This window comes from Dichotomopilus funicola (assembly GCF_033296635.1).
Source record: "Dichotomopilus funicola strain CBS 141.50 unplaced genomic scaffold C8A04scaffold_45, whole genome shotgun sequence".
Lineage (NCBI taxonomy): Eukaryota > Fungi > Ascomycota > Sordariomycetes > Sordariales > Chaetomiaceae > Dichotomopilus > Dichotomopilus funicola.
The window spans coordinates 22156-37565 of NW_026944066.1; the positions used below are offsets into that span (position 1 = coordinate 22156).

Consider the following 15410-nt stretch of genomic DNA (forward strand, 5'->3'; position numbering starts at 1 on the left):
TTAACTATCGGACCTGCGGACGTCACTGTTGTCGGCAAAGCGTCGGGTACATACCCGGATCCAGTCCACAAGTTCCACATGCCCACTCCAGAAACCGGGGACCGTGGGGAAGAAAAGAGGGCGGCGAAGTCGGGCAAAGCGGAGAGCCGGCGTGCGGCCCAACGGGCGAGCTTGTTCGCAGTGGATGCTTCTCACCTCCAGCTTTCTCCGCAGTCTCAAATGCGAGTTCCCCCAAAGCCGTGTCCTGCCGACCACCAATTGAAGGGGCTCAATTCGGTAACTGGAACTGGGGTTGGAAAGCTTGGTGGAGCCAAAAGGGCCAGAGCGTGCGGGGACAAGGCCAGATCCGCCGGGAGACTGCGGCTTCGGCGTTGCACTAAGGCCGGGAGGTATCACGGGGCCACGCCGAACGTGGCCTCGGCTTGAGGCGGTCTTGTAAGAGAATGAGCCGTCAGTCAGAATTCAGTCAAAATTCAGTCGAAATTCAGTCAAAATCAGGCCAAGGTCGTTGGTCAAAAACAAGTCAACAAAATCAGGGTTCACGAGGTAACCGGTAGGCAACCCGACTATCTCTCTCCGTCCAATACGATACATGCCTGTGCATTTTGGTACCTAGAATTACAGATGCGCCGTTGGACTCCGCAGACCAAAGAAAGAAGTAGAAGAATAAAGCAAAGCTATCCCTATCCGTCTCGCAACCGGCATCAACCAGCAACCAGTCACCAGTGACCCCACGTACCAGTGGATGGCCCTAGGGTCGTGGCACGCGCCCAGCTACTTGACACACCCATCATAGATCCTCCCACCCGTACGTCCCCAACCCAATGGCTTGCTTACGACTGGCTCCGGGTGGTGCGCTTGGTAGCCTCCTTGGCGGTATCCGCGCCTGTAGTAGCAGCCGAAGCAGCCTTGTCCTTGGCGTCCTTCGCCTTCTCCTTGACATCGCCGGCAACCTTCTTAGCCGCCGGGGCGGCAGAGGAGCCAAGACCGAGGAGACCAAAGAGGAGGGCAACGAAGGTAACGAAGACAGCGGCAAGGCCACCAGCAACCTCAGGCACAAACTTGATCGCCTCAAGAGGGTCCTGCTTGGCGATGGTCAGGAAGAGGTCGAGCTTCTCCTGGATGTACGTCTTGGGGTCGTCGAGGAAGTTGAGGTCGCTGGGCGACTTGGGCTTCTCGGCTTCCTTGGGCTTGTCCGCCTCCTCGAGGGCCTTCTCAACGGGGTGCTTCTTGAAGAAGGTCTCGTCTGCGAGCGCCTTGGCGTCCTCAGCCGAGTGACCGATGTAGATGTTGTCGAAAAGAATGTCGTTCTGCATGGTCCAGATCTCAAAGCCAAGCTACCAAAATTGTTAGTAAAAACGTTATTTTTTTCAGCCGGGGTGGGTACGAGAGAAGGGAGAACATACAGCGCCGATAGGCTCAAAGTTGGCCGGGGTCTTGTCCTCGAAGTAGTCGGGGTTCTTGATCTGGCGTGGCGCCCACACACCCTTGTAGGCCGGGTTGTCAATGTACGGCGCCGACCACTTGCCCTTGTAATCAGGGTTCTTCTTCAACGGCTGAGTCCACTCGCCGCAGCCAGACACCTCAGCACACTTGGGGTTGGCGACAGTGGGAGGCACCCAGTCGCCATCCTCCTCATCATCCCAATCCTCGGGCTTCGCGGCCTCCGGGTCGGGGATAATCTTGGGCTCGTCAACCAGCCAGTCCTCGGGCTGGGTGGCCTCCTCGTCAACGATCTCGTACGGGGCATCCTCGTCCCAGTCCTCCGGCTTGGTAGCCTCCGGGTCAGGGATCCGGGCCTCGTCAACCCAGTCCTCTGGCTTCGTGTCCTTGGGGTCGTCAATCTCCTGGGGAGGGTTGACGGAGGGGCTGAAGTCCTCGAGGAGGCTGCCCTCCTTGACTTGCTCGCCGTTCTGCTGGATGACGAAGGTGTTGTCAGGGTTGACGATGAGCGTGTACAGCTCGGTCGTCTTCACAATCTTGGCGGTCGGGGGAGAGGTCAAGTGCTTCTCCTCGTACTCGCCCGTCTTGGGGTTCTTGTGGTTGAAGATGAAGTGGACCTTGTTGGTGTGGCCGCACTTGTCGGGGCCGAACATGATGACGTAGGGGGTCGTGTTCGAGAACTCGTCCTGGTGCAGGGCCTTGGTGTCCCGCAGCAGCTTCATGTAGGCACCACCGCACTCGAGACCATCTGCAGGCGGTCGCGTTAGTCCCCGTGCGTCAAATGCAGGGTCTGCCGCAAAGTGCACGGCCAGGAATTAAGGGTCAAAGGGAACAACATACTCTGAAGCTTGACCTCATACTGAACGACCAGGGGCTTGCCCTTGGCGTCAATCTTCTTGGGGAACGTGGCCGAGATGGCGTGGTGAGCGGCGGCGTTCTTGATGACAAGGCCCTTGTCGCCCTCAATGCCCTTGTAGACAGCAGGCTCCTCGACGGACCACTCGCCAACGTACGCCCACTCCTCATCGCCTTGTGTGTCCTTCTTGGCATGCGAGGGCTTCCACCGCTTCTCCCAGTCGTCGGTGAATTGCTCGAGGAACGGCGCCTTAAGCTTGGTGGGCTGCATTCATTGCGTATCAGCAAACATGCCCGTTTCTTAAGGTTGGACAGGGTGTTCGGTCGTCGTGTGCTGCCGATTGACCCCGCAAAGCCCCATGCCGCTCAGCGCAGCTCAAGCAGGACGGGACAATTGCAACAACAAGCACGGGAAGGGATGAGGCCACACTTACGGTAAAGGTCGGCAGCTCCGGGGCAGCCGCCTCGGCAACCGAGCTGGGCTCGTCCTTGAGGACCTTCTGTTCGTCGGCGCTCACGCCACCGGCCATCAAGGCCGCGCTGGCAGCAGCGGCAGCAACGTTGAACTTCATTTTGTCTGTCTTGGGAGTACCGAATTGTTGACTTCGACCAAACGAAGATGAGGGTAAACAGGACAGTGAGGGGACGGAGAAAAAACGAAGAGGCTGTCTTTGTGAATGGCAGACAGATGTGCAGACGACGACAACAATGGATTAGGGTCGGGCAATGGATATCGCTCCCAGAGCTCAAAGAAGGAGAGGAAAAAATCGCCGGGTGGATGGGTTGGCGGCTGAGGGTGGTGAATTTGAAGCGCGGCAGGCGATTTCTGACAACGTGTCTTTAACGGCCCGCTGAGCTATGAGCTTCTGCCGGCGACGGCCAGTGGGACTGCGGGGGCATTGGAGGATTTGGGGAACCGATTGGGGGCGCTGGGGTGGTCAAACAGCCGGCTCAGAGGTGTGCCATGGAATGATTTCCGTTCACCTGATTGGACGGCCCGAGGCTGAGCTTCTGCGCGGCCCGTGCGGCCCTCTGTCAGCGGACAGCGCCATTGAATGAACAATAGATAGAATTCCACCTCACCGGACCTGAGATTTCACGCAAATGGTTGGATGTTCTTAAGAACAGCGTTCTTTGCACCTCTGTATTTGTTGTCTGTTGTCAGGTCTGATCATTGTTAAGCACTCTTTCTTTGCTTCCCCGCGCAACTTAACTCTCTTGCTCGCTCCGTACAGAGACTCCAAGACCCTTAACTACGGCTTTTAGTTTTTGGCAGATTTGAAACCGTGTCTTAATACGAATCACGCCAACTTCCCAATTTAGACAACCCTCGGCTTGGTATGGAAATGGGACATTGCATTGTGTCCCCTACGCAAGTTAATAAGAGGCACTTTGACAGAGTTGATCATTTAGGCGGTTGTTAAGCTTCTTTAGGCTCGTCATCACAAGCCTCGGAATGTTAGGTATTTCTCGTTTTTGTATCTTTCCGTGACTCCCGGGTCTTGCGAAAGACTACCTATGAAGGGATAATCAAGCGGAAGGGGCAGCCAATTCTACTTTCAAGCCAGTTCTACTGTCCTCATCATCCTTTCATACAGCAAGGTCAATACCATCGTCTCCAACGCCCCATCTAGAGCAGCCATGTACCTTACATTGTTCCTTCAGTTAACCTGGGAAACAACATAAACACCAAGCACTGAAGATCTCCCTCCCTCTTCATCTACATCACCACGCGCTAAACTCCCATGTCAGCGTATTGACGAATGTCATGCCTTCACGGCAGCGTATTAACACGAAGCTTCAGAGTCTCCCAGCACACGACCAAGTAAGAAAATAACTACAACTCCAAGTCACACTATCATCCGCCCCACAACTCTGCAGCCCCATCATGCAGCCGCTTCATGCAGCCGCCGGGTATACTACTTCAACGCATCTTCCACCCATACGTCCGGCCCACCTTAGTAGCCGCTACCGAATGCCGAGAGACGTACATAGTAGTATATATATCCAAGTTGACACCCTGTCCCGAGGCAGGCATATATATGGGCACGATTGCTACACTTTCGGTGCTGGGGTGGTTTTCATGACTACGTGGCGACTTTGATATCACCGACCGAATCAATGCCAAGGTCCACTATGTGAGACTAGATACTTCTTGATCCGTTTCCTCACCTCCCTGAAAGCCATATTCCACTGTGTTGGGTCACCCCAGCGCCGGTCACCCTAACGAGGACAACAACCATACGGTGGCTGGAATTTCAAGTCTGCTTAGAAACAGTCGGTCTTAGTGGGTGGACCCTAACCGCAGAGGTGCTGCACAGTACAGTACAAACACAAAAACTCAGAGACACAAATCAAAGACGCAGAGACGCAAATGCGAACTTATTTTTCCCTATTTTTCGTGGGGACCGGAAAGAAATCCGTTTGTCTTGCTGAGCAAGACTGTTGCTCCATCCTGTGCCGCTACTAGAAAAAGACCGGCCGTTTCCATGGTATACCGTAACACCCATAACTTCGATCTGGACTGGTGATGCTTCAAAAGCATCAATCCACACAGCCTGAAAATACCTCATCCCACAACCGCGCCCTTGAGGTTTTCGTCGACGGTCCGGTGGGTGAGATCCCGCGGTATATAGACCCTTTTACACAAACGTAGAGTGTGCGTGTTAAGAAAGATAAAAAAAGAAGCAAACGCTGTCCCTCCAGTACCAACAAAGGATGCCGCTACCCCTTCGCGTAGAACCCATGGGGAAAGGGGAAATCCAAGTCCTAGCCAGCCGTGCAGAGACTGGTTGTTGTATCTTCGGCGTCGACCGGCCCTGGCCCCCAGAGCCCGAAGAAAATAAGGGGCTAGAATCGACGTGTGGTAAAAAGGTAGCTGAGAGATGCGCCAAAAGGAGAATGAGAGTGTCGTCCCCAACGCCGTGCCATGCATGAATCGCTCGCTCCCGGAAAAAAATCGCTCTAAGCAGGATGGATAGGAAAATGAACCGCCAGATGCGGTCTTTGGGTCCGGATCGATGTCAGAGGATGCCTGAGTCCTTGAGCGCATTATTCAAGATGGTCTCCTTGACCGCTGCGAAAACGAGGCGAATATTGGAGGTATCGGTTGCTTGCGTCAAACTAGGAGAAATGTGAGCAAAGCTATGGTCGGAAAGTTGGGCTTAGAAAAACACTTACTGCGGGTAAAGGTTCAAGTGGGCGCGGTTCACCTGGTTAAACCTCCACAAAAGATACTTGGCCGCCTTGTTGACGTCGTTACCTCCTGAGTAGTCTGGGAAGTAGTTGCCAAGCGGTGACCGCCCGAGCTTCTGCTTGAAAATGTCGACCTTGTTGAGAAATAGAATAATGCTGGTCCGCATAAACCACCGCGAATTCACCACCGAGTCGAATAACAATAAGCTCTCCATCATGCGGTTCTGTGAGGAGTCGTTAGACAAGCGGATCGAGTAGGGTGCATCATAAACCCAAGTCACCTACCTGACTGTTCTCTTCTAGCAGAACCTGGTCATATTCACTCAAAGCGACGCAGAAGATGATAGAGGTCACATTCTCAAAACAGTGAATCCACTTCTTACGCTCGCTCCGCTGTCCACCGACGTCAAACATGCTGTGGGGAGAAGGTTGAGTTAGTGCTGAACAGTCGGCATGAAAACAAGAGAGTAGCTTACTGGATGCTCAGCTGGCCCATCTTGAACCTGGTTTCGTAGATTCCGGTCGTCTTGGTTCTCGCGCGTAGTACGTCCATCTCCACGGGCAGGTAGTTTGGTGATACAATCCTGCTGGCTTCCTGGAAGAAACTGTTGACGAGTTAGCTCATTGTGTACACAATTCCTAGCTATTCCTTGATCAGCGGTCGTGGGGGTTCGACTAACTATTCCGCTGAATCCATCAAGTAGAATTCGGTTTGCCTCTCCATCAACTGTTCCCTGGCTGGATCGTTCCATATCGATTGGATTGCAGCGCCTACCCTCGCATCAAGTCGAGCTTGGGGGTTCGTATCTAGCGAGTATTCCAGAAGAAACTCGCAGTGTTCCTTGTTCTCCTCTAACATCGGCTCGATCCCGAACTGGCGCATGGCGCTGCACAAGGCTTTTGCACATTCTAGAAGGTTTTTATACACTGTCGCACGGTAACTGGCGAGTTCATCCTGTGAGTAGCCTTTCAGATGAATGATTTTCATCTGCTTCACAATTGTCGACTTTCCACTTTCGCCCGACCCTGCACGTAGAGTTAGCACCCAAACACTGCATGAAGTGCACATAAATCATTGCCCGGTTTTTCCGCGCCAAGTCAGGGGGTCACGCACCAAGCAGTAGAATCTTGCATTCCTTCCTCAATTTTTTCGAGTCCTCCTCAAGGTCCTTGTCGATCTTGTTGCTCCTTTTCCTTTGATCCGACTCCTCCCCACTAGTACTCATGCACGAACCCATGACGACCATGAGGTTAGGGGCTAGCCAACGTGAGGGTTGAGAACGGTCTGGGCGGTAAACAGTTCGCGGGTGACGGTCACAATAGCTTCAATCAGACGGGGCCAGTCGTCGCGAGTCGGTCATCCAAATCCCCCTTACAACACCAGGCGTGAATCTCCAAGGCAGATCGATGCAGTCTAAGTCGGGTAGGTTGGTGTAGAATGGTTGGCGAATAGGTGCTGACGAGTAGCTGCCGATGAGGAGGGTGTCGGTGGCGGATGGGGGATAATTGCCGCGAAGCTGGGGTTCGTTTCGGGAGTCGGGATGATTCGATTCCAGTGCAAGGCAGATATGCGCGTCACCTCTGCGATATCAAAAGTGTCAATCTCTTTGAGTCGTCCTTCATGCAGGGAAAAAAAGGCTCGCCGCTAAGCGTGCTCTGAGTTGATCAAAGTGCGGCTGGAGGCCGCCGAGTATTGATGCGGCGTCACTTAGGCCGGGCTTTCAATTTCCACAGGCAAGCAGCAACAGCATAACTAGGCAAATCAAATTCGACAAAATCCGCGAGCGCCGGACGCTTGTTCCTCGTAAAGTCGCGAAACCGCCAAGGAGCGCCAGTAGCAACTCAACGGTGTTGGCGGAGCTGGGTGCACGGAGCCAGCGTATTGTGTCCCGTATGAAAACCAGGACAAAGGGAGACGGGTGGGCGGGTTGACGACAGAGGGAGAAACAAGATCTCAACAAACCTTGAAATTGAGGAACCTCTGTAGCGTGGAAAGTCGGAGCGTTAATTGGTGGCGGGAATGTTCAAGCAACAGACTCGGGATTTGGGAGGAGAGGGAATTCCGGGGTTGCTCATCGAGGTGGCGGTATGGTCGAGACGATTCGAGCGTGAAGCTCGTCCGTTGCGATGAGAAAGACGTCGCCCGATGCGGGCGGGGGTGAGGAAAGGTGTTGTTCTAGGGTGGGAGGAGGAGGCGGCTTGGACTCGGCGGGAGGAGAAAGGAAGAAGGCTTCCCGTTTCCTTTGTGAATCAACCAAGGACTTCGCACGACAGGACGCTGGAATGAGGTAAGCCCTGGGACCGAAAAGCTGGGGGGCGGCCCAGAAGGTTTCCAGGCAGGCTCGGCAGGGCAAGGGCCAGGATCCCTTCGACTCCGCGATTTGCAGTGCCGCACCGGGAGGGCACACCCGACTCCTCTTCCTGAGACGGGGCGAAAGACGGACTTGTATGGATGACAATGGCACTCGCAGAGCTGACTGGGTCGTAAGCGTGGTACTTTACAGAATGCAGTCGAATCTGTGTTCCGTGGTACGCTCCTGGCTGAAGATTCCGCTGACAACCTGGAATGAAAGCACCGCATCCATGGACGGGAAGAGCGACCTGAGAGATGCGATCTCTCCAAGGTTGCTCGACGGGACACTTGACCGGGGGCGACTTCCATGAGCGGGCGCTGTGCACTGACCGCGCATCTTTTTTCCTCACATATCTGCCGTATTGGAGGGTTTCCCCCGCCAGGCGGCGGTCCCAGCGGCCCCCTCGACACACAATATCCATTTCCCCCGCGGTGTCGGCTTTTTTTGACCCTGCCAATGCTGCCCTCTGTCATCAGCGGTCGATCTTTCGCTCCACTGTGGGTGCTGTCTTCAATTCATCAAACCTGACAAGTCTGGCAGTTGTCCCTTGTCGCCTTGAGACACCATGATTGGGAAGACTGAACGCCCTTGCATCCTCGCGTTTTCTCGTCCGCAATCTGGATCTCTCACTCAGCTCCCGCTATTCTCAACTTGTCGCGTCTGTAATTGCTCGCTAACCAGCGAATTAAGAGCTCTATCGTTAGTTGCTCTGTCGCTAGCGCCTGGTTTCGCGCTTGTCCGGTGTCTCTGGGAGTACACTACAATGTATTGATGCACCAGCGGGCAAGCTTCTGCCCGTTCCGTCGCCCCGGTCAGGGCATTAATTACGAGACACGACTACTATGTACACTAACTACAGGATGAGCGGTGGCCGCGCGGATCCGTCAGGACAACACACGTGGAGCAAGACTTTTGTCCGATGAGCAGCTTGTGTCTCAAATCCTGCCCCATTGCTTCATCGGCGCACACGCTCTCAACCAGGAATTCTGAAGAGACAGTGAGCTGTGACCAGAAACGTCCTATGTAACGGGATAATATCGAGGTAACATACACAGGAAGGAACACGGCAGCACGGCAGCAGCCTGCGGCGCGGACGCGAGAGTCCACCAGGGACTCCGTTGGGCCGCTTCCCCAGAAGTTCAATCCCGACAACCACGTGTCATCAGCCCGCCGAGAAAGTGTTGACGGGTTTTAACCCCTGCGTGGGCTTCCCAAGACGGCTGTCAGGGGGGGCGCGGGGGCGCTCTTTCGGGCACAGCCAAGAGATGCAAATTCGAGATTCCTTTAAATTCAGCGACCCAGAACGACGCATGACCGAACGGATAGACAGCGTTGGTCGGCACATCACATCACCTTCCCTTTCACTGCGAGAAACACTGCGAGAAACACCGCGAGGAACGCGGGACGCGGGGGTGGGGGGTGCCCAGACGACCTGGTTCAGCATTACATTAGGTGGGTGAGCCTCCGCAATGGATGCCCACCAAATCCCCTCACTGAGACCCCGACCCCGACCACGGGCAGGTCGGCCGGCGGCTTTGCGACGGGAACCGACGAACAAATCCACACACCGACAACGAGCCTGGCAATGCCAACCACCGTCACACATACCAACAACAAAACGCTCAACTTATATTCGGTGAGGTTGTGAACGTGCTGAGCCGCCGGTAGTTGGCCCCGACAAAGCACGGGGCTGTCTCGGTGCTGCAGACCGGTTGGACGCCACGGTGAGCGCCAAATGATCCAGATTGGCAGGGTCCGGCAGGCACGATCTCGATCGGCCGCCAACCACACTGTGCACACGTTCTCGTCGGTGTGTTCCGGGAGTCGGCGGCTTGGCTTGGCGGTAAATGGTACGGACACGACGGAGTACGGAGTAGCAGGAGTCTTCATTTCCCGAAATGACGGGGGCGCGTCCATTTCCCGTTCCGGCTTGCTGAAATGGTGAATGGACTCCTCAGGCGTACCAATACTTTGTGGTTACAAAGAGACGAGACTGTGGTACGGAATACTGAGTCCTGACTCGCAAAGTTGTCGCCAGTATTAAGCAACAGGCAGACGACTTCGACCACGTTGTGACACCATCCAACAAAAGACACCGAAAGCTGCTGAATTCATCCGGGCTTGGCTCCAGCCGCCCGCTTCGGGCCAAACTCCCCGCGGACCCAGGAACCGTGCCCCTGCGCCTCATGCACCGCTAACCCGAATTTGACAACGGCGCGAGAGCCTTACCCCCAAAACGCCAGCCCGCATGGGATGTGGCAGACTCGGCGGCCAATCGAGGAACTCCTTTTCGAACCTCTCTTTTCCCATTCCCTCCCTCTCCCTGCTGGCACCTGGCATCCTCGGACCGAAACCCCAAGGAGCCGGCCGGCTCGAAGACGACGGGAAGCCAGCCGCTCAGGTCGCCATCAGCGATTCGTAGCTGGGCTGAATCGGATGGGAATTTGCGAATTGCAGCCTTTCAACCTTCGCAGCGAATAGTATTAACTCAAATCTCAACCACCACAGCCTCTTGCCTCACTTCATTCCCCACACTCCCCACCACGGACGCATTCACGAACATCGTGATCTTTTCTTCCCTCTGAAACACCAGCCTTCCCAAAGCCAACGAAAGAGACGCTTCTCACCCACTCCCAAGTAACCAGAGCACCCCCCATCCCACCAACCGACCCCCACCGGCCCATCCAACCTGCACGTCATCGTGCATCTGCCGGACCGCATCCAGCACCACGTACTCCGTACTGCGCTCCCGTATGCCGCGTGGATAGGTGTGCCCAAGGACGTGCAGTCGCGGCCACAGCCGCGCCACCTCGGCGAGCAGATATGGACAGTCTGCGCCGCAGGGTATGGGACCGCCGCGGTCTATGTACTATGTAGAGACACGGTGGGGCCGTAGGCCACGGGAATGGTGAAGTCGGCGTCATCGCCCCCGGTGAGGTGTCCGTGCCGGCTAGTCGAGCATACCGCCGGAGGGCGTGTATTAGAAGCCTGAGGTGCCGTAGCGCGGCGCCTAGGGCGAGCCGTGGATGGTTACTCTCTTCGTAGTCGACCTAGTATCCGATTCGGTTGCTGTAGCCGCAGCAGTAACTAGGAGTAGTAGTACATGTGACTAGATGGATCTAGGTTTGTATTCGATCGCCCTGGTATACGGGTGGGTATCCCGTTGAGTGCCTCAATGATGTTGGTGCTCAAATCGGACAAGTTGGCCGTTGATACTGTATGTACCTCTAACACAGCAGGGGCATGTGCGAGGTACGGACAAGGCGGCGGGTGATTAAATTACTTGATGGCTCGACAAGAGATATCAAAACCCCCTGAGAGGTGAGCTGGAGTGTATACCGTGGAGTGGTGACCAATATAGTTTGTGTTATCTTACTACAGCATCAACCCGACTCCCTACCCAACAAAGATACTTCGTCCGCAAAACACCAAGTCATAATTCGTAATTAACATTTAGTAAAGGAGCCGACCAACTCTTAATGCCCCCACACTCTGGACCTTCCGCTCCTGTCACCACAAAAGGAATAAGAGGACAAGGACAAAAGGGGAAAACACTAACAAGGAGAATTTGAGTTCTGTGGGCTGTAGCTGCATTTGCTGTGTCCCTGTATCTCGTACTGTTTCACCTGCCTCGTCGTTTGTTGGTTTGTACTCATACATAAAAGTTTCGTGATGATTGTGCGACCCAGACCATCAACCCAAGTCTACCAACCAACCAGCCAAGGCCCCCCATCCTCTGCGAACCTGCTCTCCTCCCATACAAGGTTGCCGCCCTGTTATTCCGTTGGGATAGCGGACGCACTAGACGACCAACCGGCCAACCAGTCAGCCAATCCAGACTGAAAATCATACGCTAGCCGAAAGTCCCCAAATCCCATTTCTTATCCCTTTGGCCGTCCAATTCTGCCGGTCCAGATCGTATGAGGATGTGCCCCCAAATGGTGAGGGTAAAACTGGCATGGGAGCAGAAAACCGCCCCCAAGTCCAGGATTTTGTTGGTGCTTTAAGCGAGGTAGCCGATGTCATCATCCTCTAGACGCTCGAGGTATTCTTTGTCAAGCAGAATCTCGATGCACTTCTTGATGTCGCTAACCTTGGGCACGAAGCGAGCGCGAATCTGGTTGATGGTCTCGCTGACCAACTGTTGGTGCTTCATGCGCTTGCGCGCCTTCATGATGCGGACGATGGCGGACTGGAAGACGTTAATACCGCTACTAAAGTTATGGTGTTGAAGGGAGGGCGAGATTACTTACCTGCAACAGAAGCTTGCGGTCCTCCTCGATCGTCTTGTTGGTCTCAGCCTCCTCCTGTTTCGTTTCTGCCTTCATGCCCACGTTGAGGTTGACGCGGTACTTCTTGCTCTTGAAGTCGTAGTTGAGAGCAAAGACCGCGCCTGGGCCGACCTTGGAGGCGCTGCCTCCGCTGGTATCGAGATTGAGCACTTTGGCCTTGAGCAAGATACCGAGCGAAGGGTCGAGCGCTTCATTGTTCAGCTGTGTGGTCGACGAAAGTTCTTCGTACGTGTTCTTGTCCTTCTCGTTGAACAGAAGGAGAATGGCCATCTGGTAAATCGAGACCTGGAACGTGTAGGGCATCTTGGCGTTCTTGACATAATTCGCCTTGACCTCGCCCTTGCACAATTGCCACAGCCAGGTGAGCTTGCGCCCATCATGCTTATTCTTGTAGAAGCGGCTGAACCGCTCGCAGTCTGCCGCCACTTCGCCGGGTGGGTTAAAGTTGGTCCCTGGCGGGGTAAGGGGCCAGAAGCCAGTACCCAGAATGGAGTATGTTGAGTCAAGGCCCTTGCTGCCGACCGCCTGAACATGTTCCCTGAAACCGCTGTTCAGGTCCTTGGAGATCTGCATGTCCTGGAACATGCGCTGGAGCTTGTTGGTGTACTCAAACCCGCAGGCCTCCTTGAGCTTGCTGATCATGCTCGTCTCGGCGTCATCTGAGGAAGAATTGCTATGTACTAAACGGCGGGCGAGCATGCGAGAGTAGAACTTCTGGAAGACGTCCTTATCTTCGATGTACTTGAACACCGTCATGATCTGGACCAGGGTGTTCTCCAACTCGGTGTCCTCCACACCAGTGCTGCTCTTGCGGAGGAGCACATCGGTGTACTTGGCCAGGAGCTCGGGGGACTTATTAGACCCTGACTTGCAAACGTCGTTGCGGTTGACGAACTCTCTGCAAGCGTTGTCGAGTGACCGTGTGAACTCGGGCTCATCCCTGAACGCGCGCTTGACCAACCCTTGGTATTGAGTGTGAATTTCGAGCAGAGCATCGACGTAGACCTTGGGCTCTAGCTTGTCAGCGTCTGACGCCACCTTTGCGACAGCCGCTAAACCAGCATTCCTGACGTGCGTTTCGAACTTGGTCCTAAGAGGGTCGAGGCCTTCAGGGATGCGGGACAGAAGGCTGTACATGCGAGCCATATCCTCTTCCCTGTCGTTGTCGAGGAGAACCTGGAACTCGTCGCGAAGGACGGTGGAATGATCGGCGATCAATGCCGTATTGCATGTCTTCTTTAGAGAAAAGGCAATATCGGGGTGGAGGTAGAGCTTCACGCGTTCCTCTTCCTCGCTGAGGCGCGTCTCGGCCTTCTTCATGTACTCGACGACGCTATTCTCGGCAACAAACTGTTTGCTTTCGTTCTGGTAAAAAAGCTTTGTGGCATCAAGGAACGGGCGCTCAAAGTGATACCGATAGACGTCAAGCGTTGTCTTGGAGGCGTCGCCATCGTCCAGACCCAGGGAGACGAACGAGTCGACCACCTGCTTGATTTGGTTGTGCTCAATGGTTTCACCGTTGCGCTGCTTCTCAACGAGCTTGAGAACGGCCGCCATGACCTTCTCCCAGACCTTGGTGAACAGGACATCGCGCCATTGGACCAGGTGTAGGGTGTAGACGTCGTATATGTGTTTTTTCCCTTCCTCGATCTCACGCCTAACCCAATGCCTATTGAGGTACTGGAACAAATGGTGAATGTATTTGGCGGCATCGGTGTACCGCTGCCACTCTCGGATATAGAAGGAGAGAAGCGCCTCGTCGGTGTGGCCTGCGGACTCGATGACCAAACCCTGAAGGTGATTGGAGAGATAGTCGGTCAACTTCCTGTAAAGATCTTCGCCGAGCAGATGAGCTATGAAATAAATGTTAGTGATTTATTTGGAGTAGGAAGCAGAGAGAGAAATGGAAGGAACAAATCTAAAATGAAGTGCTTACCCCCGCGTTGACCGGTACCCATACCCTGCGTCTGCAACGTAAAGGTCGAAGCTTTTTGCGAGATGCAAAAGTTGTGGACGGCACTACAAGGCGAAGGTGTCAGTTACCGAGCGCAAGGTGTCGCACCCATAAGGAAGAGAAGTCGTAACACACGTGTAGATCCCCATGTACTGTCAGGACGCTAATGTTAGCACTACTTTTAGGTAGCCACCCGGGAGGAAGGAGCCTTGAAAGGGGGACCGTCGGCTAGGGACATACCGCCTTCAGGTCGATACCCTGTTGAAGGTTCGTCATGATCATCGTAATGCCATCGTGAAGGTAGGTCCAGCTACTATATGTCAGCTATCTTGGTCGTCTCGCGTGCACAAAATAGTGTTTACGCACGTTGTGTCTATGTCATCCTTCATGGGCATGCCCATAAACCCCGCGGCCGGCATCTTGTGCGGGTCGCGCTTCGCAAGAAATCGAAGAGGATCGATGGTGGTGTAGAAAGGAAGACGGGGATCGTTTTCGAAGATCGAAGTTGGGAAGAAGCCGACCGGTCGCTCGGTTGTGACCGTGTGTTGGTCGGTCAAGGCTGAGAATGGAGGCCTGACTTGTTGGTCCATCAGCTCGGGTATTCGAATCGCTAGCGCTATGATACGGGGAAAGTAAATCAGAGAAAACAAAAGAAGGCTCACCTGACACCGGCAAAAGTCACCAGTCCCGAGTGTTGCTGCTTTGCTTCAGTGTTGCTGCTTGGACCTGCGTTGAATGTGGGGAAAACGAGAGTGGCGGGGGGAGTGAGGCAGGGCTCGAGGTTCGGCCCTGTAAATATGAGGGCTTGGGGACGATGATAAAGCTTGGCCAAGATCACTGTTCGGGGTAGGGCGCTCGACGGAAAATACTTTCGGGCTGACCTCGAAAAGTGTTGTAAAGATGATTTGGCGTAAAGGTTTGACGGCAGCTTGTGCAAGGCAACTTCCTGTCAACTCCTGCCTGTTTGCTTGGGAGTGTTCAACGCAAGGTCCCCAGCGCGCCCAGGCAGGAGGATCCACCTTGGTTGGGCCCCCATTACGAAACGCAGCTGCCAGTCTCGGCCAAAAGCTAGACGCGAATAAGCGCCCCAAGCGCCATATGCCGCCATCGCACCTGCAGGCGCGTGATCCCTGCCAGTTTCCCTGTGTATCTGCGGGAACAGCAAACAAAGAATGAATCCCATCTTCCAAACCAATCATTGGTTTCAATGCGAGGTATCGTTCATTTTACATTGTGGTTGCAGCGCACACAAAAAAAGACCTGTGTGTTGACCACTGTGCATTGACTGTGGAATCTCATTGTTATCATACAATCTGT

The 15410-nt window shown here is 54.4% G+C and overlaps 3 protein-coding genes across 3 annotated transcripts; all 3 read right to left on the minus strand.

The window, feature by feature from the left end:
- Window positions 1–833: 833 nt before the first annotated feature.
- C8A04DRAFT_38298 (Calreticulin family-domain-containing protein) lies at window positions 834–2870 on the minus strand (the record flags this gene model as incomplete). The annotated part of the gene is made up of 4 exons (XM_062784196.1): window positions 834–1337; window positions 1407–2191; window positions 2284–2563; window positions 2733–2870. The coding sequence occupies 4 exons, from the start codon at window positions 2868–2870 to the stop codon at window positions 834–836; spliced, it is 1707 nt and encodes a 568-aa protein (XP_062635715.1).
- Window positions 2871–5321: 2451 nt separating this feature from the next.
- Window positions 5322–6731, minus strand: C8A04DRAFT_13291 (guanine nucleotide binding protein, alpha subunit; the record flags this gene model as incomplete). Its single annotated transcript, XM_062777655.1, has 6 exons — window positions 5322–5421; window positions 5479–5717; window positions 5779–5908; window positions 5970–6098; window positions 6174–6519; window positions 6608–6731. 6 exons carry the CDS (start codon window positions 6729–6731, stop codon window positions 5322–5324), a joined length of 1068 nt encoding a protein of 355 aa, XP_062635716.1.
- A 5119-nt stretch (window positions 6732–11850) lies between these two features.
- C8A04DRAFT_29971 (Cullin-1) lies at window positions 11851–14512 on the minus strand (the record flags this gene model as incomplete). The annotated part of the gene is made up of 6 exons (XM_062781204.1): window positions 11851–12039; window positions 12101–13992; window positions 14076–14158; window positions 14229–14245; window positions 14334–14403; window positions 14460–14512. 6 exons carry the CDS (start codon window positions 14510–14512, stop codon window positions 11851–11853), a joined length of 2304 nt encoding a protein of 767 aa, XP_062635717.1.
- Window positions 14513–15410: the final 898 nt, after the last annotated feature.